This window comes from Gavia stellata, chromosome 3, assembly GCF_030936135.1.
Source record: "Gavia stellata isolate bGavSte3 chromosome 3, bGavSte3.hap2, whole genome shotgun sequence".
Classification (NCBI taxonomy): Eukaryota; Metazoa; Chordata; class Aves; order Gaviiformes; family Gaviidae; genus Gavia; species Gavia stellata.
The window spans coordinates 9,142,393-9,164,511 of NC_082596.1; the positions used below are offsets into that span (position 1 = coordinate 9,142,393).

Below are 22,119 nucleotides of genomic sequence, written 5' to 3' on the forward strand. Positions count from 1 at the left end.
GGAGGAGTGTTTTGAGATCAAATACTTTGAGGCAAGGCGTTACTTAAAAAAAAAAAAAGAAAAGAAAGAAAGAAAAAAAGAGGAAAAACAACATTGCTCACATTCACTGAGAGCACAACTGCATCAGAGAAAAAACCACCGAATGACGTCCTTAGTGTTCGGCAATAAAGCAACAGAATATACACAGAGTCCTGAAAACCAGATATGTCAATCTAATTAATTTCTTTGTAGCTTCAGAACTCCAAATGCTGAAAAGAACATTTTGTATATGAAATGACTGTATGGGCATGGCTTTGCTGTGACTTCCTATTGTGCTGAGGTACTGGTAATGGAAACTTTTACTACATTGCGTTCTTCTGAGCAACTTCCCTAGCTGTGGTTTTCTGCTATTCCCCTGATAAAAGCACCAAAGTGGTGAGAGTTTAGCAAGTATATAAAACTCTCAGATGAATTTGACACAAGAGTTCTCAAAAGCAAAACTGTGTAAAACTGCAGACACCCAAACTAGGTCATTTCTCATCTGTTGGCACAGCAGGTGTTATTCTGATGTTTAATTTCAATGTCTCCTTTGATTTAGTTCTGAAGAGCTTTGACGGAATTAGAGAGCGCAATGGGAAACACTGTGAAAACGTCGAGAGCCTCCGAAGAAACAAATGTGCCAAGCCAGACGGGTAAGCACTCATTTAATTTCTTTCAAGAGAAAAAGATGTTCAAAATATATGGTACATTCATCCATGTGTCTTCCTTCATCCGCCTGATGTAGTAAAAGCAGGCAAGTGCATGACTGCTGTGGGAGAATGAGGGCATCCTCAAGACAGTGCTTATTTTTAGGTACGTTCCAGCTTGTTTTCCAAGAAGTACTTTAATTAAAAGACCCAAACGTTAATACTATTATTTGTTGGTGCCCCTTGAAAGACATTCCTTCCAATTCAGAAAGCACTGAAGCACTACTTCAGAAACCAGAAGTACTGTATTTTAACATACTTGCATATGTTGTTTTGTATTGTTCTTGAAATTTGTTCTTGAAATTTGGTTTTGCTTCATTTAAAGTTAAAAAACTTAATGATGTTATGCTTGCACTGAACCTGAAGTCCACTGTTAGACTGTTGCATTAAAAGCAGCGTGCAGCCAACTTGTCACCAGGTTTATCAATAAAGGTCACAGAGAAATACACATTTCACAGGCCAAGCTGCCAAAGGGGGATCTAACACATCTGCCCTATGCATCCACATGTGAAAAAATCAGGTTGCAAAGCCCTCCCCCGTGTAGGCTGGTAGAGGTCATGCATCTGAGGGGGAAAGCAAGAGGGATTCAGTGACCTGCTGCTCCCAAACTGCAGGTGAGTAGGTGGAGGATCAGTACAGCCTCAGATCTCATGCCGCAATACAGCAGACAGCTGGTGCAAGAGCTGCAGTAAATCACTCCCCAAAGGTGAGAAAGAGAAAACAGTTTTGGTTTTTGTTTTTCATTTCTTGGAGGGGGAAGGCATTAATCAGAATTTTGGGGTTTTCCATGAAAGATGGTCCAGTTGTCCTGCTCATTATTATAAGGATAGGGAAACCAGCCTGGTTTCATTAGAGCTGGAAGAAAACCCAGCCCTAGTTTTAGCATGGCCAAGAACTAGCTGATACGGGCAGCCGTGTGGCCCTAGGTCCTAATAAAGCAGAGACCAAATACTGTTAATAGCTACTCAGAGGCCCATACCATGAACTGAATTTTTTTTTTTTTTTTTTTGTGAAGAAGAGTGCCTTATGTTGATATTCCCAACAAGTGCTGTCACAAATACCATAACTGTCAAAACAGAGACATGCACACACTCAGAGCAAGACCTCTCTGATGAGCAGGGGAGTGAGGGGTCACTGCCCTGGCTGTGACCAAGTCTGTATTGCTCCTTCACATGCTAAAAGACAGGATTTAGGAGGGCGAAAGCCAACTTCATCCCTTCCAGTGACGTAAATAGAACATACCCCTAAAAGAGAACTCAACAAACATCGATAGCACAGCAATTGCAAGGGGAAATTACCCATTTAGGAATTCAGGTCTCGATCTGCTTGCACTCTCCTACATGTCTAGCACATCTATAAAGGTGCTTTCTTAGATCCTGCCTGACCTTCTACTGCCACTTGGGGAGGAACAAGTCTCCCATAGCTCCAGCGGCAGCTGCCAAGGCCGTAGGGATGTCTCAGACACTCACACAGCTGAAATTGCACTGGATACCTATGTTTAAGCACCCAAAGGCAGCTTTTTAGCCACAAAAATGATCAAAGCGATGGAACACCTCTCCTGTGAGAAAAGGCTGAGAGAGTTGGGGTTGTTCAGCCTGGAGAAGAGAAGGCTTCGGGAAGAACTTATTGCTGCCTTTCACTGCTTAAAGGGGGCTTACAAGAAAGATGGGGAGAGACTTTTTAGTGGGGCCTGCTGCGATAGGACAAGGGGTAATGGTTTTAAACTAAAAGAGGGTAGATTCAGACTAGATATAAGGAAGACATTTTTTTACGATGAGGGTGGTGAAACACAGGCACATGTCGCCCTGAGAGGTGGTAGATGCCCCATTCCTGGAAACATTCAAGGTCAGGTTGGACGGGGCTCTGAGCAACCTGATCTAGTTGAAGAAGTCCCTGCTCATTGCAGGGGGGTAGGACTAGATGACCTTTAAAGGTCCCTTCCAACCCAAACTATTCTACGATTCTATGATTTAATAGCTTGCATAGCTCTTTGGACCTAACTCTTAGTCTGGGTCAGATCAACATATTTCATAATGGCTTAGATGTTGCTAATTAAAGTTGGGAATACAAACATCAGTACTGTCATCCATATCCAATGAAAACAGACTTTTGAAAAGGAACTTGGTACTAAAAGCATATATTGGGGTTAACCCAGTCAGTTTGTATCTATTTGTCTTCCTGAGCAGATAAAACTCCAAATCACATCACCAAACATCCCCAGGCCAGGAACAGCCACCTTTGATTTAAGTGAGGTGAAGGATCCAATCCACAGACTTAAAACAGTCCAAATAGTTATTAGGAAAAGCATGTTTTACACTGGCTCATCTCAGTGAGACTGAATAAAATGAAGGACTGAAACAGACAAGAAAGAAAGAAAGGAAAGAATATCCAACAAGAAGGGGGAAGAAAACAGATAACTGGAGTCTGCAGATTTGAGCCGCAGTGTGAATGTGTTCATCAGACCCCTGTAAGACCCTTGTGCTGTCTGAGAGCTGCACTGAAAGCAAAATCTTGTGCTTTCCTCACCTCCAGTGCATCAGTCTTGGTCCTGAGAAAGGGAGCAGTGCATAAGCTGCATTTCCCAAGGAGGCATTTGGACTCCAAATATGACTGCATTCCATCTGAAAGCACACTGTACGGGCATCCCTGGCATAACCTAGGTACTGATAACAGAGTAGCTACAGCAGCAAGGGGTCATCAGGGGTTGTGAGCCCACCTCCTCCTCTTTCCTCCCTTGGGACCCTGAATCAAGGGTTAATCCTTACTGAGCTGCAGCTGCATAACTCTCAGTTCCCAAGCTGGCTGGTTTAGACCTAATTTGGGTACGCCAGTGTGACTCTGCAGCCACACCTTACGGCTGCTGCACAGACAGCCTCCCAGACACACACCAGTGCCCTCCTTTCCCCTCTCTGGTATACACCATGCCATAAATCACAGTATTTCTGCTGGACAGTAAAGCTGGGATGATGCAGGGAGCTGAGCTCTGGGCAGCTCATTCCCACTCCAGGCAGGGACCACACTGGTGCACAGCCCAGCGTTTTCTGGGGGTGATGACCTGGATCTGGATGCTCTGCCTATGCTCCCCCTTCTCTCTAACAGTGCTTTGTAGTCCAGTCACAATGAATAATTTGAAGCATGCAATATTCAGTCTCGCACTTTGCAAGACATCCAGGGATGCAGACATCTAAAACTATCATGTATTTCATATTCATTTCCTACTCCTAATAAAAAAACCCAGAATTAACACCTGATTCAGTGGAAATGACTGTGCTTCGATCTTTCCACTCTAACTTTTGAGTTGTTCCATTTCAGATGTAACCTATACTCGCACTGCAGAGGAGAGGTTGTGTTAGAAAAACTCAGGCCAATCTTCTCTTTCCTGTTAGAACTTGTAAGTGTGGGGAGTTCATCAGATCAAATCTATTAGATCACTGTGAAATTTAGATGTGGAGAAACAGCGTAATTTGTTTAGTCCCTGTTTTGAGGCTTTTGTGTGAAAGGAGCTAGTATGGGTTCTGTGAAATGTTGTAGAGTGCGGTATGGTATTTTACATGACCAAAAAACCCAGTGAGGTTTGATTTAAATACTAATTAAAATGAGGTCTTGTTTGTGGACTAGGAGGGTTGAAAGCTTTTGGGTAGTACAAAACCCCTTTACTTTCACTCTAATATAAGTACATGTAGCGTAAGAGGTAACGTTTGCATGGATGTGGCAGCCAACACTATGATTAATTCCTTCCTTTTCAGAGCTACAAATTAACATGTAAAATTGAAACAAAAATGAATATAAAGAAGAAAGTGTAAGCAAAGTAACACAGATCTTGCTAGAGCAGAGAAAAGTCACGTACCCCGCAGTGCGTAACAAAATGCAAACCACTGGTGCACAAGGAAGGAGAGCAGAAAAGCACTTGTTTTCCACCCTTTCAGCATGGAAACAAAACATTTATAAATAAACTGCATAAGTTTTAAAAAAAGCATTGCTAAAGGCATTGTCATTAAGCTAAAAAAAAATTACATTCCTTGTGGAATTGCTGCCTAACAATCTGCAATGAGAAATTAGGCGATGGCACTTTATTTTCATTCTGCAGTTCTTACAACATACCTTCTGGCATATATTTCTTGTAGTCCTGGGTAAAGATTTTGCTTTGTCGAAAAAGACTCAGCACCAATACTTAGGTCTTGTTAGCCTCAGGTACTAAGCAGTTTCATAGACAGAGAAGATGTCTCTTAATTTTTAGTGCAAAACAGGGAAGCAATCAAAGGCATGCTTAGCACAGAAATTTCTTCAGTATAGTTGAACTAATTGTATCATAAGTTACAGTAGACTAATCACGGCAGTTGGCTGATTAATACAAAGGTACTGGACTAGTCCTGTTTAATTCAGTGACACTAATCAACTAAGAAAACCATGGCAATACTAGTACTAAACACACTGCCAAACTCATTAATGTCTATTCCAGACTCTATTCATCTATGCATCCATAAGGATGGTCACTAACTGTATCATGGGGCCACGTCAATGGGCAAAGGCTAGCAAGACTAAAAATGCTTACAGTCAGTTTGAAAATTAAGGTAAAATGACCCACTACTTTGCATAACACAAGTCCCTAAAACATAGCAACGAACAGATACTCAAAAACAACTGAGAAAACACTGCTTTTTATCTCCTTTAAACCACAGGTGTGGAATATTTTCCTTAACACTTATATTCTCATTATCACTGCTGTAAGGATAACAAGTGTAAAATCTCTCCTCTTGAAAATATTTCTTTTCTGCAGACTTGCATGTTTGCTTCAGCCTTTCATCGTTATTACTGTGAGTTATTTGTAAGGCCCCGGGACACAGAGGCTGAAAACACAGAGCCAGTCTCAGCATTCATTCAGGATGCTGTTTCTAGGTTTTGCTAAAAAAAGTCTTCCTTAAACACAAGTTGACGAGGAATCTATATTAATTGAGAAAATCTAACAAGATACAGAAGTGCATCTATCTCTCTGGGTAATTTCTTTCTCTCCTCCCCTGAATTCCTTCCCGTTTTTGCACATATTGAGCTGCACAGAGTGGGCAAGTGTGGAGATCAAACCACCTCCGCAAACGTACTGCTAGATGGCATTACTAAGAAACGGGGCTCCGATCCTGCTGGAGACAGAGGGAAAGCTTTGTCTCCCCGTGCGCCGGTGGAGGGTACTGCGACCTGCAGAGGGAAGGGACCCAATTCCAGGAGAAACACAGGCAGCGTATTGCACAATCCCTCTTGCCAGGACTTCTGCCAAAGAGCTCAGAACACCCAGAGTGACACATTTCTGAATCTCCCACCTGCCAGCATTTACTGGGCACCACAGATTCCTGCTGTATGAGGAGCTCTTGAACGTTTGATAGTCCCAGTCTTGTGCAAAGTGCCTCCTCCGTCCTTCAGAAACCCAGGAGACTCAGCACGTGTCCTACACAGTGCTGCAAGGTCCGGAGTCATCCCAACTGATGTAAAAGGTCTTCTTATCTCTTTACAGACCTCAGTTCTGCAAATTGCAGTTGTACAATGATTCAATTATGAACACCCATGTTGCCTCTGTTCTTTAATTGAAGATATGGGCATTATGTGCTACCTCTAGTACAGTTTCCACACAAGGAGGGAGAACAAAGCGCTCTGGCTGTTCATCAAGCTAATTTTAAAAAGTGATGGGAAATGGGCAATAATGGCCACACTTGCATTGCCCTTGATCTAAACTAATTCCATACCTTTGAAAATTATCAGTGGTGTTAAATGATGGAACAATTCAACATGCATCTTCCTTTCCTTAAATGTAATGCATCAGCTTGGCTCAAAATTGTAGCTGGAGGCATTTAGAGACAGTGGCATTAATCAAACTGGGTTACTTCCTAATACTATAAATACTTACTAATTTTGATAGTTTCAAACTGAATATGTCCTTTAAATATGGTAATTACTAGAAAAAGTGGTCCAAATGTAGTTGCTTACAATTAACCTAATGACTTTCTTTCATTTCTAGTATCTTCACACTCTTCTTATAAAGGTACAGGCTCATCTTTAGCTCTTTGTATTTACCAAGTGACATTTCAGAGGGAGACTTTTTTCCCCTTTGACCTGCTATGTAAAATATAACACATACAATGAAAAACCCATTGCTGCTTCAGAAATCTATCTTGGTTTTAGGTCACATTTTATTTCTTTTTTAACAGGTCAGGAGAGTGATTTCCTTGCTGTCCTCTATGACTATCCTTCAGCAGACATAAGCCAACCTATATTTCACGTAGGGGAAAAACTACGTGTCCTATCAGAGTAAGTTGATCCTTTTTTTTAATACTAGTTTTTGTTACAATTGATGCAAAGCTCTGTTTTATGCACCTGGCCCAAACTGGATGCAGTTCAGCACAGTGAACTGAGTTCAGAATTTGCAAGGAAGGATGCTTAGCCATGGTGTAAATTTCCCTATAGTTTAAGGATTTGGGATTTCAGATTGTTCTTTGGTCCTTGGATTCCTTTGACATGGTTTCTGAAGCTGGATTCAGACTCTATTCTAAAATAGGACTCAAAACCGAATTCTGCTTTGAAAAATTATTTTGAGAAAGTATCCCCACCATGTTAGTGGAAAACAGACTAAGAGCAAAAATAGTTTGAATCACATAGAAAAGGAAAATTATTCTGAATGTCTCTGTATCAAGTGTGTATCTCATTTACTTTCTCATCCTTTTTGTCTAACAACTCCTTTATGATTAGGTCTTACAATTTCACCCTAGATTTAAGGCAACTCTAACAAAAATAAAATAAAAAATAGCTGATTTTTTCTTCTTAAATTTTTTAATTGATCCTGCATTTTCTTAGTGGGGGAAAAAAAAGGTCAAAGATTTCCCAACCAGTTCCACTCAAAAATTTATGAGCCTCAGAAGGAAGTAAGCTTAAGAGCACTAGTTCAGACTGACCTTAAGCATAGTGCAACTATTGCCACACACAAGAGTGAGCACATTTCTTGAAAAACAGAAGCCAGCAGCCCTGATATTCTTTTATGCACAACTTGTAGCGGCACACAGTGTTCTCCTAAGAGGTACTCAGCCCCACAGCCACTGTTTGCACTGCTTAAACAGAAATGAAAGATTTCATTTTTGCAGCTGGTGGAGCAGATGGATTCAAGGGGAGACCAGACACATTCATAGCAGAGAAATCATCTGAAGATTTCTAAATTTATAAAAAAAAATAATTCTCTGAGGAAGTCAGAGCGTCAAACGGTTGGAGGACAGAAGCATCACGGAAAGTTGGTGAATTCTGGGACTCTTCTCCAGGCCACAGTGACCTGCAGTGGCCGTTCTCAGAAACAAGATACAGGGCTAGGCAGACCTTTGGTCTGACCCAGAATGGCTGCAGTTATGTTGTACTGACAAAGTGTTTTCCCTTTCTCCCTGAAACCTAGAGGTCACAAGGCTCAGACAATACCACTAGATGAATTTTCTGCTGCTGTAGAGCTTCCCTAAACCAGGGGAATTCTTCTCTGGTAACTTCTAGCTGTTTAAACCTTGCTGCAGTTTGCGTAACATGCACGACATGGTACAACAATTGCTTTAGCTTGGAAATTCCAGCTTAAAGCCTCACTCCCAGCTTTCATCAGTTACGAGCCCTCACAACACCACATAACTACATATGCCCATATCAATGGAAATTATATGTGTGGCATACCACATGCATACATGTGCTGCATAGTATGATCTACTGGATGAACAACTTCTAAAAGAACTAGGCTTCTGTAGCAGCACTTTTTATCACGTTTGTTGTGCAGTGATCAAGAGCTTCTCCTAATACTAAATAAGAGCCAAAGCAAGCCTTGATAGGAACTCTTCTCCTCCTGTTTTGAATCAGCTTGTTCACAGAAGGCAAGACACTCCAATGCTCTACGCAAAGCATAGTGTCCTACCTGTTCTTCCCTACTGGGGTATGTGCTGATGTTGATAGGAACTGTTTGCCTGCAGACTCTTGCTGCGCATAAGCTGTAGGTATAATCTTTTTCTCAAGTCATTCAAAGAAGCAAAACACAGTGGAAGAGAAGAGCAGCATGGCAGGCATGAGCAGAGCATGAGTGATGAGGAGCCGCCAGGGAGAAGCCAGCATGAGCATGCAGAACCTACTGCTTTTATAACGGCAGCTTTTCAGCCTTCTACCAAAGCAATTACGTGTAGCGGCAATCAGCCCCACCAATCCTGCAGGAACATGATACATGGAACCCCCATAGAAAATACAACTCCGCACAGATATTTGGGACTGCTCTGGGTTGGCAGGATTAGATAAGCACCACTGGCCCAGTTTCTCACTCTACACACTTGTCAGGCACCTTTCATTACCACGTGAACAACTGCATTTAGCTGGCAGCAGTCAAACCAGATGTCCCCAGTGATCCCCCGAATATACATAATTTCTGTGGCTTCTGCCCCAGGAGAGACGTGCTGCTTTGGGACTTTTAACCATCATAGGGATTTTTCAGGGTTAGCAATATTACAGTTTGGAGCGAGGGAGATGCTGAGTCTCTCAGGTTTTTTGTTATTGCAATTCTTGGTTCTGTCTGGGAGAGTTGCGGGGGAAAAAACCAAAATAACCTAAACTTCATATAGATAATTTCATGTTAGGTAGAAACCCACAAACAAAACTTGTGGGGCCATGAAATTTCCAGCTCTGAGCAGCAGGCACTTCCCTTTTTCCCTCAGCATATACATTCTGGACCATGGTCCCAGTGGCAATAACTCAGGAGGTTTAACCTAAGTGTTTTCAACTCAGCAGTTTTGACATACACTGAGAATCTGGTCTGCAATCCAGGCATTATTTGGGAGCATTTATACGAACACCCACAAAACCATCATTCAAACACAAGATATACTATTATTTGTATTCAAACTCTTAAAAGGTGGAGAGACTGCATCAATCATCAGCATCCCTGCACTAATCACTAAAGCTCCGCAGCACCCGGGTGAAAATTCTTGTTACCCTGCCCTTCCTAAGGGATTCAAAAGCCAGAGCCAGCATTCAGTATCACAGCAAGAACCTAAGATACACCAGTGAAAAAACATATGTCTAGTCACCTAGTTTCAGCTATGAGGTCTTTTTTATTGGAGCCTGGTCAGCAACTCATAGAAGAAAAGGAAAAGAGCAAACCATGAACCAGGTTCTGTTAGACTGAAAACCTGTTCCCAGGCAGACACGGTCCATGTGCTGAGTATCTCTACCCTGATGTTACAGGAGTGACCACAGGGCTGTCCAGACACAGCATACTCAGCCATAAGCTGAATATCTTGGATACCAGTACATGTCTAGCTGTGGGAAGGCAGAGCACAGCATGGTTTAACCACTGAGTATTTACCCTTCTTCTTTTAACTACAGAAAAATATTTTATTACTTACGTAATTTAAATGGAACAAATGTAGCTTATTTCTGTGTCCAAATTTAATCCTGATGTAGGTTTAGAAATGGAACTACTCTAGATGAAACAAACTTGGGTCCCTTTCTGAATGCGTAGATTCAGGAACAGAGGCAGAAGGTTACAGGCTAATCTGTATGTCTTAACTAGTTTCTAAAATGAGGACAAGCTCTAAAAGTACATCTGAAACTATCCCTTCTCTTGCTTTCACACAGTGAAGGAGGCTGGTGGAGAGTCCATTCCCTTAAAACAGGTCGAGAAAACTACATTCCAGGAAAATATGTAGCAAAGGTTTACCATGGGTACGTACATGCATTTCCTATAGCCTTTCAACACTATGTTTCTATGTATACTACCCTGATTAGTTATCTAGTGTCATAATCAAAACAATGCCAATAGTGACTAGACGGACAGAAATTTTATTTATTGACAGTCTAAAATAGTTTCTTTGAATTCTGAGAACATCAAATCCACATCTATGTTTAGATTATATGTAAAGGAAAATCCTAGTTGTAAATGCTGGAAAGGGTCAAAAACCCCTCAAATATCATATAAGATATTTAAAATTCTTCTGTTGCATGGACTGATCTCTAATTTTAAGACATTGATAAAGAGACCTTATTTAGAAAGAATTTTTAATATTTACATAGAGTAAAATTTAAGCTAGAGTTGCTCATGAAAAACAGACAGAAAGAACAAATAGAAAGACTAATAAGTCATTCAAGAATGTAAACTCTCACACTGGAATTGCTAAGGAAGGTTCAGAGGTTTCTTGTTGCCCTAGACACCAGTCAGGAAAAAAACATTAAAGCACACACTTAAAACTTTTCTGGCAAAAGTTTTAATACCTGTTTAATTCTAAGCATATAAACTGTGAACTTCACTCAATTTATACAAGTGCTTAATTTTTAATATGCTTAATATGCTTTTATATGCTCCTGAAATAGACATGCTTTCCCAAAGGCAGAGCACAGATATGGTAACGGAAGCTACTGTCTGAGGCTTCCCCAAGACTGATAGCAGACTGGATCAAACACACAAGAACAACTTTAAAATAAAGTGCCAGTAACTCCTACACGTGCCGAGCAAGCTCAGTTACATGGTTAGACACTAGCTATGGCAAAATACAGCAGTGCACCAAGCTATGGTGAAAATCAGTAGGACTAATTCCACTTTCCCTTATCCAGAAAGCCAATTAACTTAAACGGCTGGACTGTTCCCTAGCATATGGTTGGACTTGATGACCTTACAGGTCTTTTCCAATGTTAATGATTCTGTGATTCTGTGTGATTCTGTAATCGTATTTTATTTTGGGTTTATTTATGCTACAATAAAATACAATTTGGGGTTAACAAAAGCGTTTTAAATGAAAAAGAGGGATTTAACTAATGCCACAGATATGCCATCAATATACCACACGGATAAGTCCCCAACGATTCAGATCAAGGCAGCTCAAAAAGTTTTGTTTTCCTTAATAAGTCCAATCTTTATTCACTCTTCTCTTAGTCTCACAAAAGTTAATGGAACTCAAAGAGAGCAAGATTTTCTCCATAAACTGGGGAAATATGCCTGGACATAGTTGAGAGAATAACTACAGAAAGCCACAGTGTTATTTTTGCAGTCACTTTTCCTGGCTAATGCTGCACTTTCATGGCCACATGCTGCTCTCTGTTTCACTGGTGTCCAAATTTCAGAATTTGTTTTTTCCTGCTTCACAGCTGGTTATTTGAAGGGCTGGGAAGAGAAAAAGCAGAGGAACTTCTACAGCTACCCAACACCAAGGTCGGCTCCTTCATGATCAGAGAGAGTGAAACTAGGAAAGGTGAGAAAATACGATTTTTTGCCCCTTGATCTCAGGCATTAACAGTTTTACAGCTCTTTAATTCACTCCCCATCCTGCTTCATATGGATCAGTCCGAAACCACAAATGTATGTAATGGGAAGGCAAGGGCACCCAGTGCAGCATGCCAGCCTTCACCAGTCACCTACGTTACGAGCGGTGCTGGAAACAGGGTTAGCAATGGCCATGGAAAGTTCCACAGCCATCAGCACAAACAAGACACAGTTGTTTAAACACTATTATTTACTTTGGTCGGATGCAAAGCTTATTAGGCAGTGGGACTTTTCAAATGGAGGAAAAGTCGCAGCTTCGCCTTGGTCCACAAAAGATTGCCTGAAGAAGCTATAAAATACACACCAAGCAGCGGGGGTGGCTGATAAGTGCATTTCCTATATAAACAGGTGGTTTTTCTATTTACTTTTTAAAAATAACATGCCTTCAATTTTATTTTCTTTCATAGCAATTCTGTTGCTACATGGTAATTGTACTGGACACACTTTATACTTTTATTCTCTTCAATAGGAAGACATCTCCCATTGTGCAACGTATTATGTTCTCTTTTTTTGAAGCATACCACAGGCCAATTAGTTTCATAATACCTGTACTAAATGCAAAGAAATTTAGGTTCAACATTCAGTCCTTACCAACTAAATGCTGCGCAATAGTTTTAAACAAAGAAACGGGAAAATCCAAATTGTCATCTCCTGCCAGGACTGCATTATCAGGTATCAGCTACTGCACTATTGGGACCTGACTAAATCAGCATACCAGCACATGAGACTGGTCCCCCTCTTCAGAGTAAGGCAAACAACTTCTGTAAAGGCCTATTTCCTTTACACCATTCAAAAAAAATCCCTTACCAGTGAAAATAAAGGAAAAATACACCAGAAATTTAAATTAAATCAAAATCTCAGGCCCTTTATTCCCTTTGTCATACTCCAGTATATATACAAATTATACTATATAAGTAGAAATTAGGATAGCCACTCAGTTTTTTTCAGATCTTTCTGGGACCTTTTGGATCACGGCACCCCATCTTACAGATATTCTGGTTGTGGTCACTGCTATCCATCCAGAATTAGGGCCCTACTTAGGTGTAATCAATTCTTCTCTTTCTCCAGGGTTATACTCTTTGTCAGTGCGGCACAGGCAAGTGAAACATTACAGGATCTTCCGCCTTCCAAATAACTGGTATTACATCTCTCCACGGCAAACCTTTCAGTGCCTTGAAGACCTTGTGAATCACTACTCAGGTAACAAGAACTGCAGAATAAACATATTTTCCACTGGCAACTGTAAAACTATCTATCAAAGGTCCAGAACAAGAAGTTTTGCCTATGTCTGAGACTTGCAATGACTGCCACAGAACAAGCAATGGAAAAACTTTGGGTTATATCTTTTACTTTATTTTTGATCCTAAGTACAAATATGCTACCCTTAACAGTACAACTGAAATCAACCCAAGAACTCAGCTAAATAAAGACAGACAGGCTCTGCCCGTATTGGTATATTATATTGTATGGCCATGTCAACAGAGCTGTCCCTAACACTATTTGGTGCAAACACTAGTATCTAGCACGTCCCTAGACAACCTTCAAATACAGTTTGGAAGTTAGCACTGATGGTTCAACTCCTGGCTCACTTGTTTTCCAGCATGGACGTGTCTGCCATTTATTTATTTACCATACAGACAGACAGATAGCATCAGGACATGGAAGACCAGATTCTGCAATCAATGTTTTCTTTAGGAACCACTGCATCAGACAACCTTATCTGCAGCAGAAAATTCTCAGAAACGTTGTTAGTTTCTTCCCTATTACTTTAGAAGAGTGGGGGGCTGGATTTTATCAGCAGAAGTTATCTCAAGGGGTTCAAGCTGATAACTCAAATCTAGATTCAGCTCTCATTTTTGCTAATATCAGTCCAGTAGACGACACCTGTTTCAATGATAGTTTTCCAGATTTATGGCAATTTAACCTGTGTCCGAGAGAGAACTTGACAAATGACACAATTAAATGGCTGCAGTTACCGTGCGTTAAAATGAGAACATTTTAAAATTAGGAAGGAAGATTGCAATGAGTTAATTGCATAAAAGTTACAAGAGAACTATAGGTTCTGTGTTTTAATAAGTAATGGGTACTCTGTAATTTTAGAAGTGCAAAGCTACCATATCTGCGTATTTCATAGGTAAATGAAAAATTGTGTTTGCTAAAGAGTACTCTGATAAACTGGGGAGAAAAGCTGTATTCACATTCAAAACATGCAAAAGAAACTTTCAAGTCCAATGATATAAACAGAGGAGTGAGTATTTGGACAGGAATTTTATTTTTTTTTTTTTTTTTACATTTTAGTTAGCTGACACTTTTCTCCATTTAGAAGGAAGCAAGTAATTGAATCCTAAAATTTGGGGTGGGGTGGGAATCCAAAACTTATAACAATTAACATTTTTATTGAGCTATAGGTGTAAGAGGAGATGTAGTGAGATTTAGCTCTCATCCTTCCCCCACCATGAAATGATACAGAATCTCACCCTGAAATAAGGCTCAGAGATGTAAAACACTGCTGTTCAGCCACAATGTTCTCTACTTGGACAGAAGAAAATATGCAATGTTCCTAGTGGAGCAAGGAGAAGAGGATAGAGAGAAGAAACACAATGGAAGTAACACGTGAACCTTGATTCATTCCATAGCCATGTTCCACAGCAGAATAGGTGCACATACAATCCAATCTGAGTGGTTGCATCTTGCATCTATTTTACACTCTCTTTGCATGGCTGAGATGATGGGAGGCAAAAGCAGAACTCACTGAGGACTCAGGAAACCTGGGTTTAAGTCCCTGCTCTGCCACAAACTTCCTTCTAGACTTTGGGCAAGTCACTTTATTTTTCTGTGTCTCAGTTCCTCACTTGTGCTGTGGGAAATATACCCCCTGATAAATGAAAAGGCAAAGGTATGAGGAAAGGAAAAAGTTAAGCCTGTGTTACAGTGTTCTTGCCGAGAGCACACAATTTATTGACTACTACTACTGTGTCCAAAACTGTTTATTTGAGCATGCACCAGGGAGGGAAAACAGTGAAGATAACAGTGAGCAAAGATTAACTGTCTGTGTATTCATTTCCCCATTCAGAAGTTGCTGATGGTCTCTGCTGTGTCCTTACAACACCTTGTCTTACCCAGTGCACTAACAACAACAGCGTAATGAATCAAGTTCCTCCTGTGGTGATGCGGAATAAAAACTTCAACTGGAGAAATATTCACAGGTACCACATACAACACAGGCTGCCAGAAACAACAAGGTTTTTTTCCAGCTTTGTATATACTTGTACTTACAGCACAGAAGAAACAGCCATTTCCTTCTGCTGAGACCAGTTTTAAAGATTAGACAACCTTCAAAGCTGCTGACAGCCAGTTAACCCATGAAAACTGGGTATCCAGCTCTCTAACTCATAATCTTGGTCTAACTTTGAAAGAAAATAGAGTTAACATTCAATCATTTCTCCTACCCAGCTAAGAGTGTGGCCACATATTCAGTCCCTTTGGGTCTCATGAGTCCTCTCCACCAAGGGCCAGGCCATAAAGCCTAGTCAGATCCACCACCAATGGCACACTAAGGTGCAATGGCTTACAGGTTGGGCCCCGATAGTCAGAAATGGCTCCCCCTTGTTCACATGGTGGCCATCCATGAAGCCGCACAAGTGCAATGAACACATTATCACAGCATGAATCTTTCTTGCTGTGTATATCTCAATACACAGCTCAACTCGAGGTTCACAAGATTTCTAATATCATGACTGCAACTAGAGAAAGTAGGTCAGGTTTCAGAAGCTGGTGAAACAACCACCTTCAGAAACAAAAGCACCTCTTATTTTTGAAGTGTAAATTTCCCTCCACTACCCTTCCTTCACAAAGCATATTCATTTGCTTACAAACGCAAGAAAATTTTGTGCAGTATTGAGGTCATTTTTCCTACAGATTAAGAAGAAAGGAAGAAAGTATATAGAAGTTATTTCCTTTTCAGATGCCAAAAAATATTTAGAAACTACTGTTGCACTGATTGTTTCAGAAAATCGCTAAGTGACAGAAACGTTTGGCGATTTATGAGATGGGAAATTTTTTAATACAACAAAATTAACGTCATTTGGTTTAACAACTGTTAACATTATACTAATAGTCTCAGTTCAAGTAGCTGAAATGGTAACAGAATTTTGTTCTTTTAAAGGCTGGAGGTTACTGAAGATACTGAAAGCACCCTGGCAGCAATGGATGACTCTTGTCTCAGCTATGGCCTGAGAGAAAGTATCGCTTCCTACCTCTCCTTAACAGGGGATGACAACACTTCTTTTGCAAGTGCCAGAAAGAAGAAAGCCCAATCTCTTATATACACAGGGAGCAAACGTAAAAGTACCCTTCACTTGCCGCCTACGTACTATGAAGACTAAATGTAAGACAACCAGGGAAAAAAAGAAAACTGAGGGGTTAGAAGAGAAACCCAGAGCATCCCGTGGTCCTGCAGTCCTTTGACAGCTGAGAAATACAAGCACACCAGCTGATGATCAAACACTGGCAAAGCTTCTGCACTTCCTCTGCTGAATGTTAACCAGAGACCTTCTTAAGGGTGCTATCTCAGCCATGGCATATGCTGGGAACGTCCCCAGTGCACCTGAAATTAGAACCTGCTCTCAAGCAGGACAAACTCAGATAGACTCTAAGTCAAGAGCCAAGTGGGGCAGATGACTTTTCAGCAAGGGGGATGCCCACCATTGTACAAAGGTGATTGCATAGGGAAGGACTAACTACAGCTCAGGAACCTAATTTACGTCTTACTCTGGTATTCTCCCCCAGGCTGAGAACCATCTTTACAGAACCTACTGACACTGAGAAAAGGAGCCTTTTTCTTCTCCATATAGAATCTTTCATTGCCATTGACAATGGGTCAGAAAGTCATCAATAACCCCAAGAAAGTATCTAACAACTGGCATCCAAGAAACACCTGATTATATTGACTCCATACTTCTGTCATTTTTACCTCTTAGGGAGAAAAATTAAAATCATTGACTTTCCAAGTGACATTTAATTCAACTGCTGGTAATGGCCTGCAGTGTCACAAAGTGGTTCACAAAATTAAGAACAGGATTAACTCACCGAGACAAGCAGTTCCTGCTTAGCCCTGAGCTGGGAGTATAGGCATATCCAAAAGCATAACTCAGCTGCTCATAGTCTATCAGATATACAACAGAGAACAAAGGGGTTTTTAAGGGAAAAGTAAAATGTGGTAATATCACGCCTAACTGCAAAGGTAGGCTTGCAAAGGTGTGACCTTTTACGTGTAGAGGACCAGATTTTAACCTCATCTCCTGAAGGCACCCCCATGTTTATGTATAATATTTATATTAATAGCAGCTTTTTTTAATAATTAAACTAAGAGAGCAAATCAACAACAGTGGGTGTTAAAGAGTATTCTGAATTTCTTGTCTGAGTTACGTCAAATAGCAATGACACATTTCATCAAACTGCTTAAAGATTTGTAACTGGGTTACCTGAAATTTCATGAATTAGAGAATTTTTCTATATGTATGTACCCTTTGCTAAGTGATATAGGAGCAGCTAGCATGGTCCTTTGAACCTGATTTGTGACTGCTTTCTAAATCAAGTAGTCACTCGCATCTGGGGGTGTAAAATGCTGCAATCTATGTTCTCAAGCTGAGATCTTTCCAATGTAATATTCTGTCATACCTTTTTGCACAGATTTGAGTAATGAAGGCTTGGAGAGACAGGGAATTGGTTTTTTATCTATATATATATATATATTTCCTCTGTAAATACCTCTTAGCACAAATCTGTGTGCTCTTTAGATCTTGTAACAGATCATTTGCACTAGCAAGAGAGATTCAGAGATCAAAATAGTTCACAGTCTATTTAAACATATTTCAGAACTTAAAGGATGAATGTAATTTGGCTGGTAAATATTAAACACCACAAAGCAAAATGAACTCAGGAACTCTAGGCATTTGTATAATCTCATTACTGTTACTGATCATTGATATGTTATGGTGACTGCATTTTATCCATTGAAATGTATATGGGGAGCATTACAGATTTCTCAGTCATGATTTGTATTTATTCATTAAAATAATATCCAGTAGTTACTTTGTATTGCTTTTAGAAAATGGAAAAACTAGTGCAACTAGTACAAACACACAGTCTTGCAATGACATCGCCAGAAGGTATCTGACAGAACACGACAAAAGAATCCAAGGGCCCATGTAACTGGGCAGCACTTGGAACATGCTGTGTAGGAAGGGGATAAGACATGTTCTGGTGATGACAGGTTCACACAATCACAAACGGGTTCAGGTTGGAAGGGACCTCTGGAGGTCACCTGATGCAACCCCCCTGCTCAAGCAGGGCCACCTAGAGCCAGTTGCTCAGGACCCTGTCCAGATGGCTTTTGAAAATCTCCAGGGATGCAGACTCCACAAACTCCCTGGGCAACCTGTGCCAGTGCTCGGTCACCCTCACAGGAATGATGTGGGAAGGTGACAAAAACTTATGGATTGTGCCAGAAGGGATAGCTGGATTTCACAGATTGTTATGGGGAAATTCTGTGAGGTCTGACCATTTCTCACAAATAACTGAAAGACTATATTGGGGACCTTTTGGGAAGCATGATCTTGCAAAGGCCGACAGCACCGAGGTGATTCTATACAAATCTGAGATTACCTAAGAAACAATGTCAGAAACACCAATTTTGGGTAGGGATGTAGCAAAACTGGGACCAATGGAGAAAAAGTAATCAGAGGTGGTTGGCTGGTTTGAGAGAGAATGCAGCTGGTAATGGGGAAAAAACAAGGAGATGGGAAAAGGGGGAAGAAAGGGGATCTAAAGGGTAGCAAATTATAGGATCAGGGATATTTAGGGTCCATGTCAGACAGCCGTGCACCTCACTGCAGTAGTTTTCAGAAGGGCAATAAATCTGCTCATTCCACAATTGGCTGACCTGCTTCCATGGCCAGGAAGGACCTGATGTCTTCACTTGCGTTGGGTGGAGAAAGCCTGGGAGCTCTCCTCCTGACACCCACCAGGGAATGCCTGGAGGGGACACCTAACATATCTGCCCTCTACAGCCTCCTGCAAGAGGTGGAGGCATCCATACCATTGATCCACTCTTCTACATCAAAATTGCACTGGTAAATAAATCAATTAGTCGAAAGATGAAGTCAAACACCATGTTAGTGCTCTTAAATGATTTAAAACAAGACCATAATCACCGAAACTACTTTTTTCTAATCACACTACTGAAAGATGAAATAAGTTTTAAAAAGTGCCCATGACAGCTTTGCATTGATTTTGTACAATTTTTTTTCAGACCTGTTCTGAACAAAATCTATTATAGGGCAGACATAGGAAACTCAAAAGCATTTTGCTGTTTCAGGTGCATGTCTTCTTGTAGAGAAAGTTTCATACATCACCCCTCTCTGCATGCTAAGAAACTATCATTTTTTTATGCATGACAAAGACCCAAACAAGGAGCATAAAACTAACTTTTGCAGAAAAGCTGTATTGTTGCATGAAATTTTCCCTCAGGAAAGCTATATCTGGTATATATTCTCAGTTTCATGATTCTTAGTCTGTGTGCACCTCCTGTTTTTTATAGTAAAATTAAAAGTGCACAATGATTTTGGTGTCTTGGAACAAAAACAAGATGCATCCCTTTACAGGAGGTCTAGGTGAGAAATCTGAGTAACCCAACAGTTGCATTCTGCGTCACTTTATTATGAAAAAAAGTATATTTTTAAGCCACTTGCTATTACTGCTTGCTTTTCATTTTGTCAGTGTATTTCACAAGAAAACTAAATCCATCGTGACACCGTCAGCATAAATACTTAACACTGCTTTGAAATAAGTGGAGATCCTGCTTTTGCCAAGACAGTGGTCTGTACAGTCCCAGGAAGAAAATTGTTATTATAAACACTAGATTAGTGGGAAGAATTTATGCACCTGCCTGCTCACTGCACTTGCCACTGTTTTCCATTATTCAATGTCCTGCTGTAGGAGAAAGAAGGAGTTCAAACTTTATTTTATAAAAGAAAAGACGTACTGTGGAACTACACTCCAGAAATAATGATAAGCAAAGAGATCCTTGCATTTCCCTTTCCTTAGTTGCTCAACTGACAAATTGCACTGTATTCTGTTACAGCTTTCACAGGGCCCCATCCTGAGCCATGTCAGTAAAAGGTTTGTGACTTCAGAGAAAGAGTAGGATGAAACTGTACTCTGAGAGAAAAGGACTCTGGGTCTACTAGCAATTTAACTGCTATGCCAAGAGCTGAGTAAAAACCTAGGAACTATGTGAGGAATTATCTGAGAACGACACAAAAAACAACAACTGAACAGCAATTTTGAGCAACTTCCCTTGCCTTCCCCATGCAATTAAAATAATCTTATTGAGACATGGGGATGCAAAAGGCAAGTTATGTTTCCTGGAGCAAGGGCACACTGAAGAAAAATCAAGTAGTGAATAGAGATGTCATTATTTTCAGGGCAAGATTTTATTTAATTGGGCCCTAGGTTTCCTAAACAAAGAAATCTGTTCCTCTGCTTACTGTTCCAAGTCAACACTGCTAGCAGAGAGATCATTTTGTCCAAGCACCATTTCTGCTGCATATATAAACCTCCACTGAAGATTAAGCCTCATTTCAGAGCACACTACTCTCATCTGAGGCTGTAAAGATTGAGGCTGACAAAGCTGATCTCAAAGTCCTGAGATTTGACATGGGAAGGGTTGTAAAAATGCGGATCACTTGGTGTGACTGTGAAAATGGTCCAAGCTGACAGTAAACAAACCCGTGGGTAAACGGATTTTTACTCTCTCTCTGAAAGTCACTTTTTCTTTTAAATGAAGTCTGTCATGAGATCAGATAAAAAGATTGGACACTTTAAACACACGGATGTTTGGCTCATCAGTTTTAGAGTCTAAAAACTGCTGATCAACAACCATATTTATGGAATGGAAACTAACCTGTTGTACCTATAAGTTATGAAACAAGACTATTTATAAAATACACAAAAACCCGCAGTGACGAAAACCAGATTCTTACTATGACTAAATCAATCACCAAAGTGCATCTCTTGTACATCCTTGTGAAGCACCCAGCTTCTGGAGATAGCAGTCACAGGTGAGATGAAAAATAACCATAGCAATAACAGCCCTATTAGTGCTGCTAAGGTATGGATGAAATAAAACCAGCACCCACACACTGCAACATCCTCACGTCTGTAACAACATCCTTTCACAATGAAGTTGCGGTGACAGGAATGGGACTTACCATCAACAACACCCTCCTGAAGAGGTCCATATCTGCTGTCTCTGTGAGCAGGTGAATGCTGGTAACGTCTGCCCCACCACGGTCAGCTCCTAAAGAAACCCGGCTTGGATCTCCTCCAAAGCTAGCGATGTTCTGCTGCACCCACTTCAAAGCTGCCAATTGATCCAAAAGGCCAGCATTTCCACTGGCCTCAGGAGAACCTATTGTGGAAAATAAATAAATAGGTCTGAAAAGAAATAAATCTATAAACATTTGAAGTTTTGATTAAATGTTACATTTTTAGCAGCTCTTGTAGCTGAACCTTGAAAAAATTGATACCAGAGCTTAAAAGTCTGAAGTGGTCTCTTCCAAGGTCATCACTTTACAGATTGACTCCATTTCAGTTTTTACCACTCCACCAGGCATCCCTGGAGGTGCCTAATTGTCTGTCCTGATTATAGAAAAATAGCTCTCCAACTTCAACCTTCATTTGGACACCTCATGGCGGAAGACATGAATCAAAGCTCAAGTACCCATAAACTGAGGCCACGAGATTCTTTTTCTAAATAAGTAGCTTGATCTTAAAATGAATTAAAAGCAAACAAAAAAATCAGTGTGTTTGCCAAATTCAATCGACTGGTTCCCTGGAGTACACCTAATTGCATCTTTTTGCTTCCTAAATCCCTTTTACACTTACCTGTCTAACCAATCAATTATAAGTCACATCATCTTGCATTTCTTTACACACATACAGATATTATTTTATAATTTATAATATCTCAACATATATCCTTTGAGATCGACCTATGTCTAACTGATAGAGATCTGAATTACATATATT

General features: G+C 40.5%; 2 protein-coding genes across 2 annotated transcripts in view; one reads left to right on the forward strand and one right to left on the reverse strand.

The window, feature by feature from the left end:
* Window positions 1–22,119, reverse strand: part of TG (thyroglobulin) — a 157,727-nt gene that overhangs the window by 43,378 nt on the left and 92,230 nt on the right. The window contains exon 41 of the mRNA XM_059815276.1: window positions 21,300–21,499. Coding sequence (XP_059671259.1) covers window positions 21,300–21,499 — 200 coding nt within the window. The remainder of the gene's footprint in view (window positions 1–21,299; window positions 21,500–22,119) is intronic.
* On the forward strand, window positions 611–16,412 carry SLA (Src like adaptor). The gene is made up of 7 exons (XM_009816223.2): window positions 611–671; window positions 6,920–7,019; window positions 10,350–10,436; window positions 11,853–11,956; window positions 13,096–13,227; window positions 15,101–15,233; window positions 16,193–16,412. Exons 1-7 carry the CDS (start codon window positions 611–613, stop codon window positions 16,410–16,412), a joined length of 837 nt encoding a protein of 278 aa, XP_009814525.1.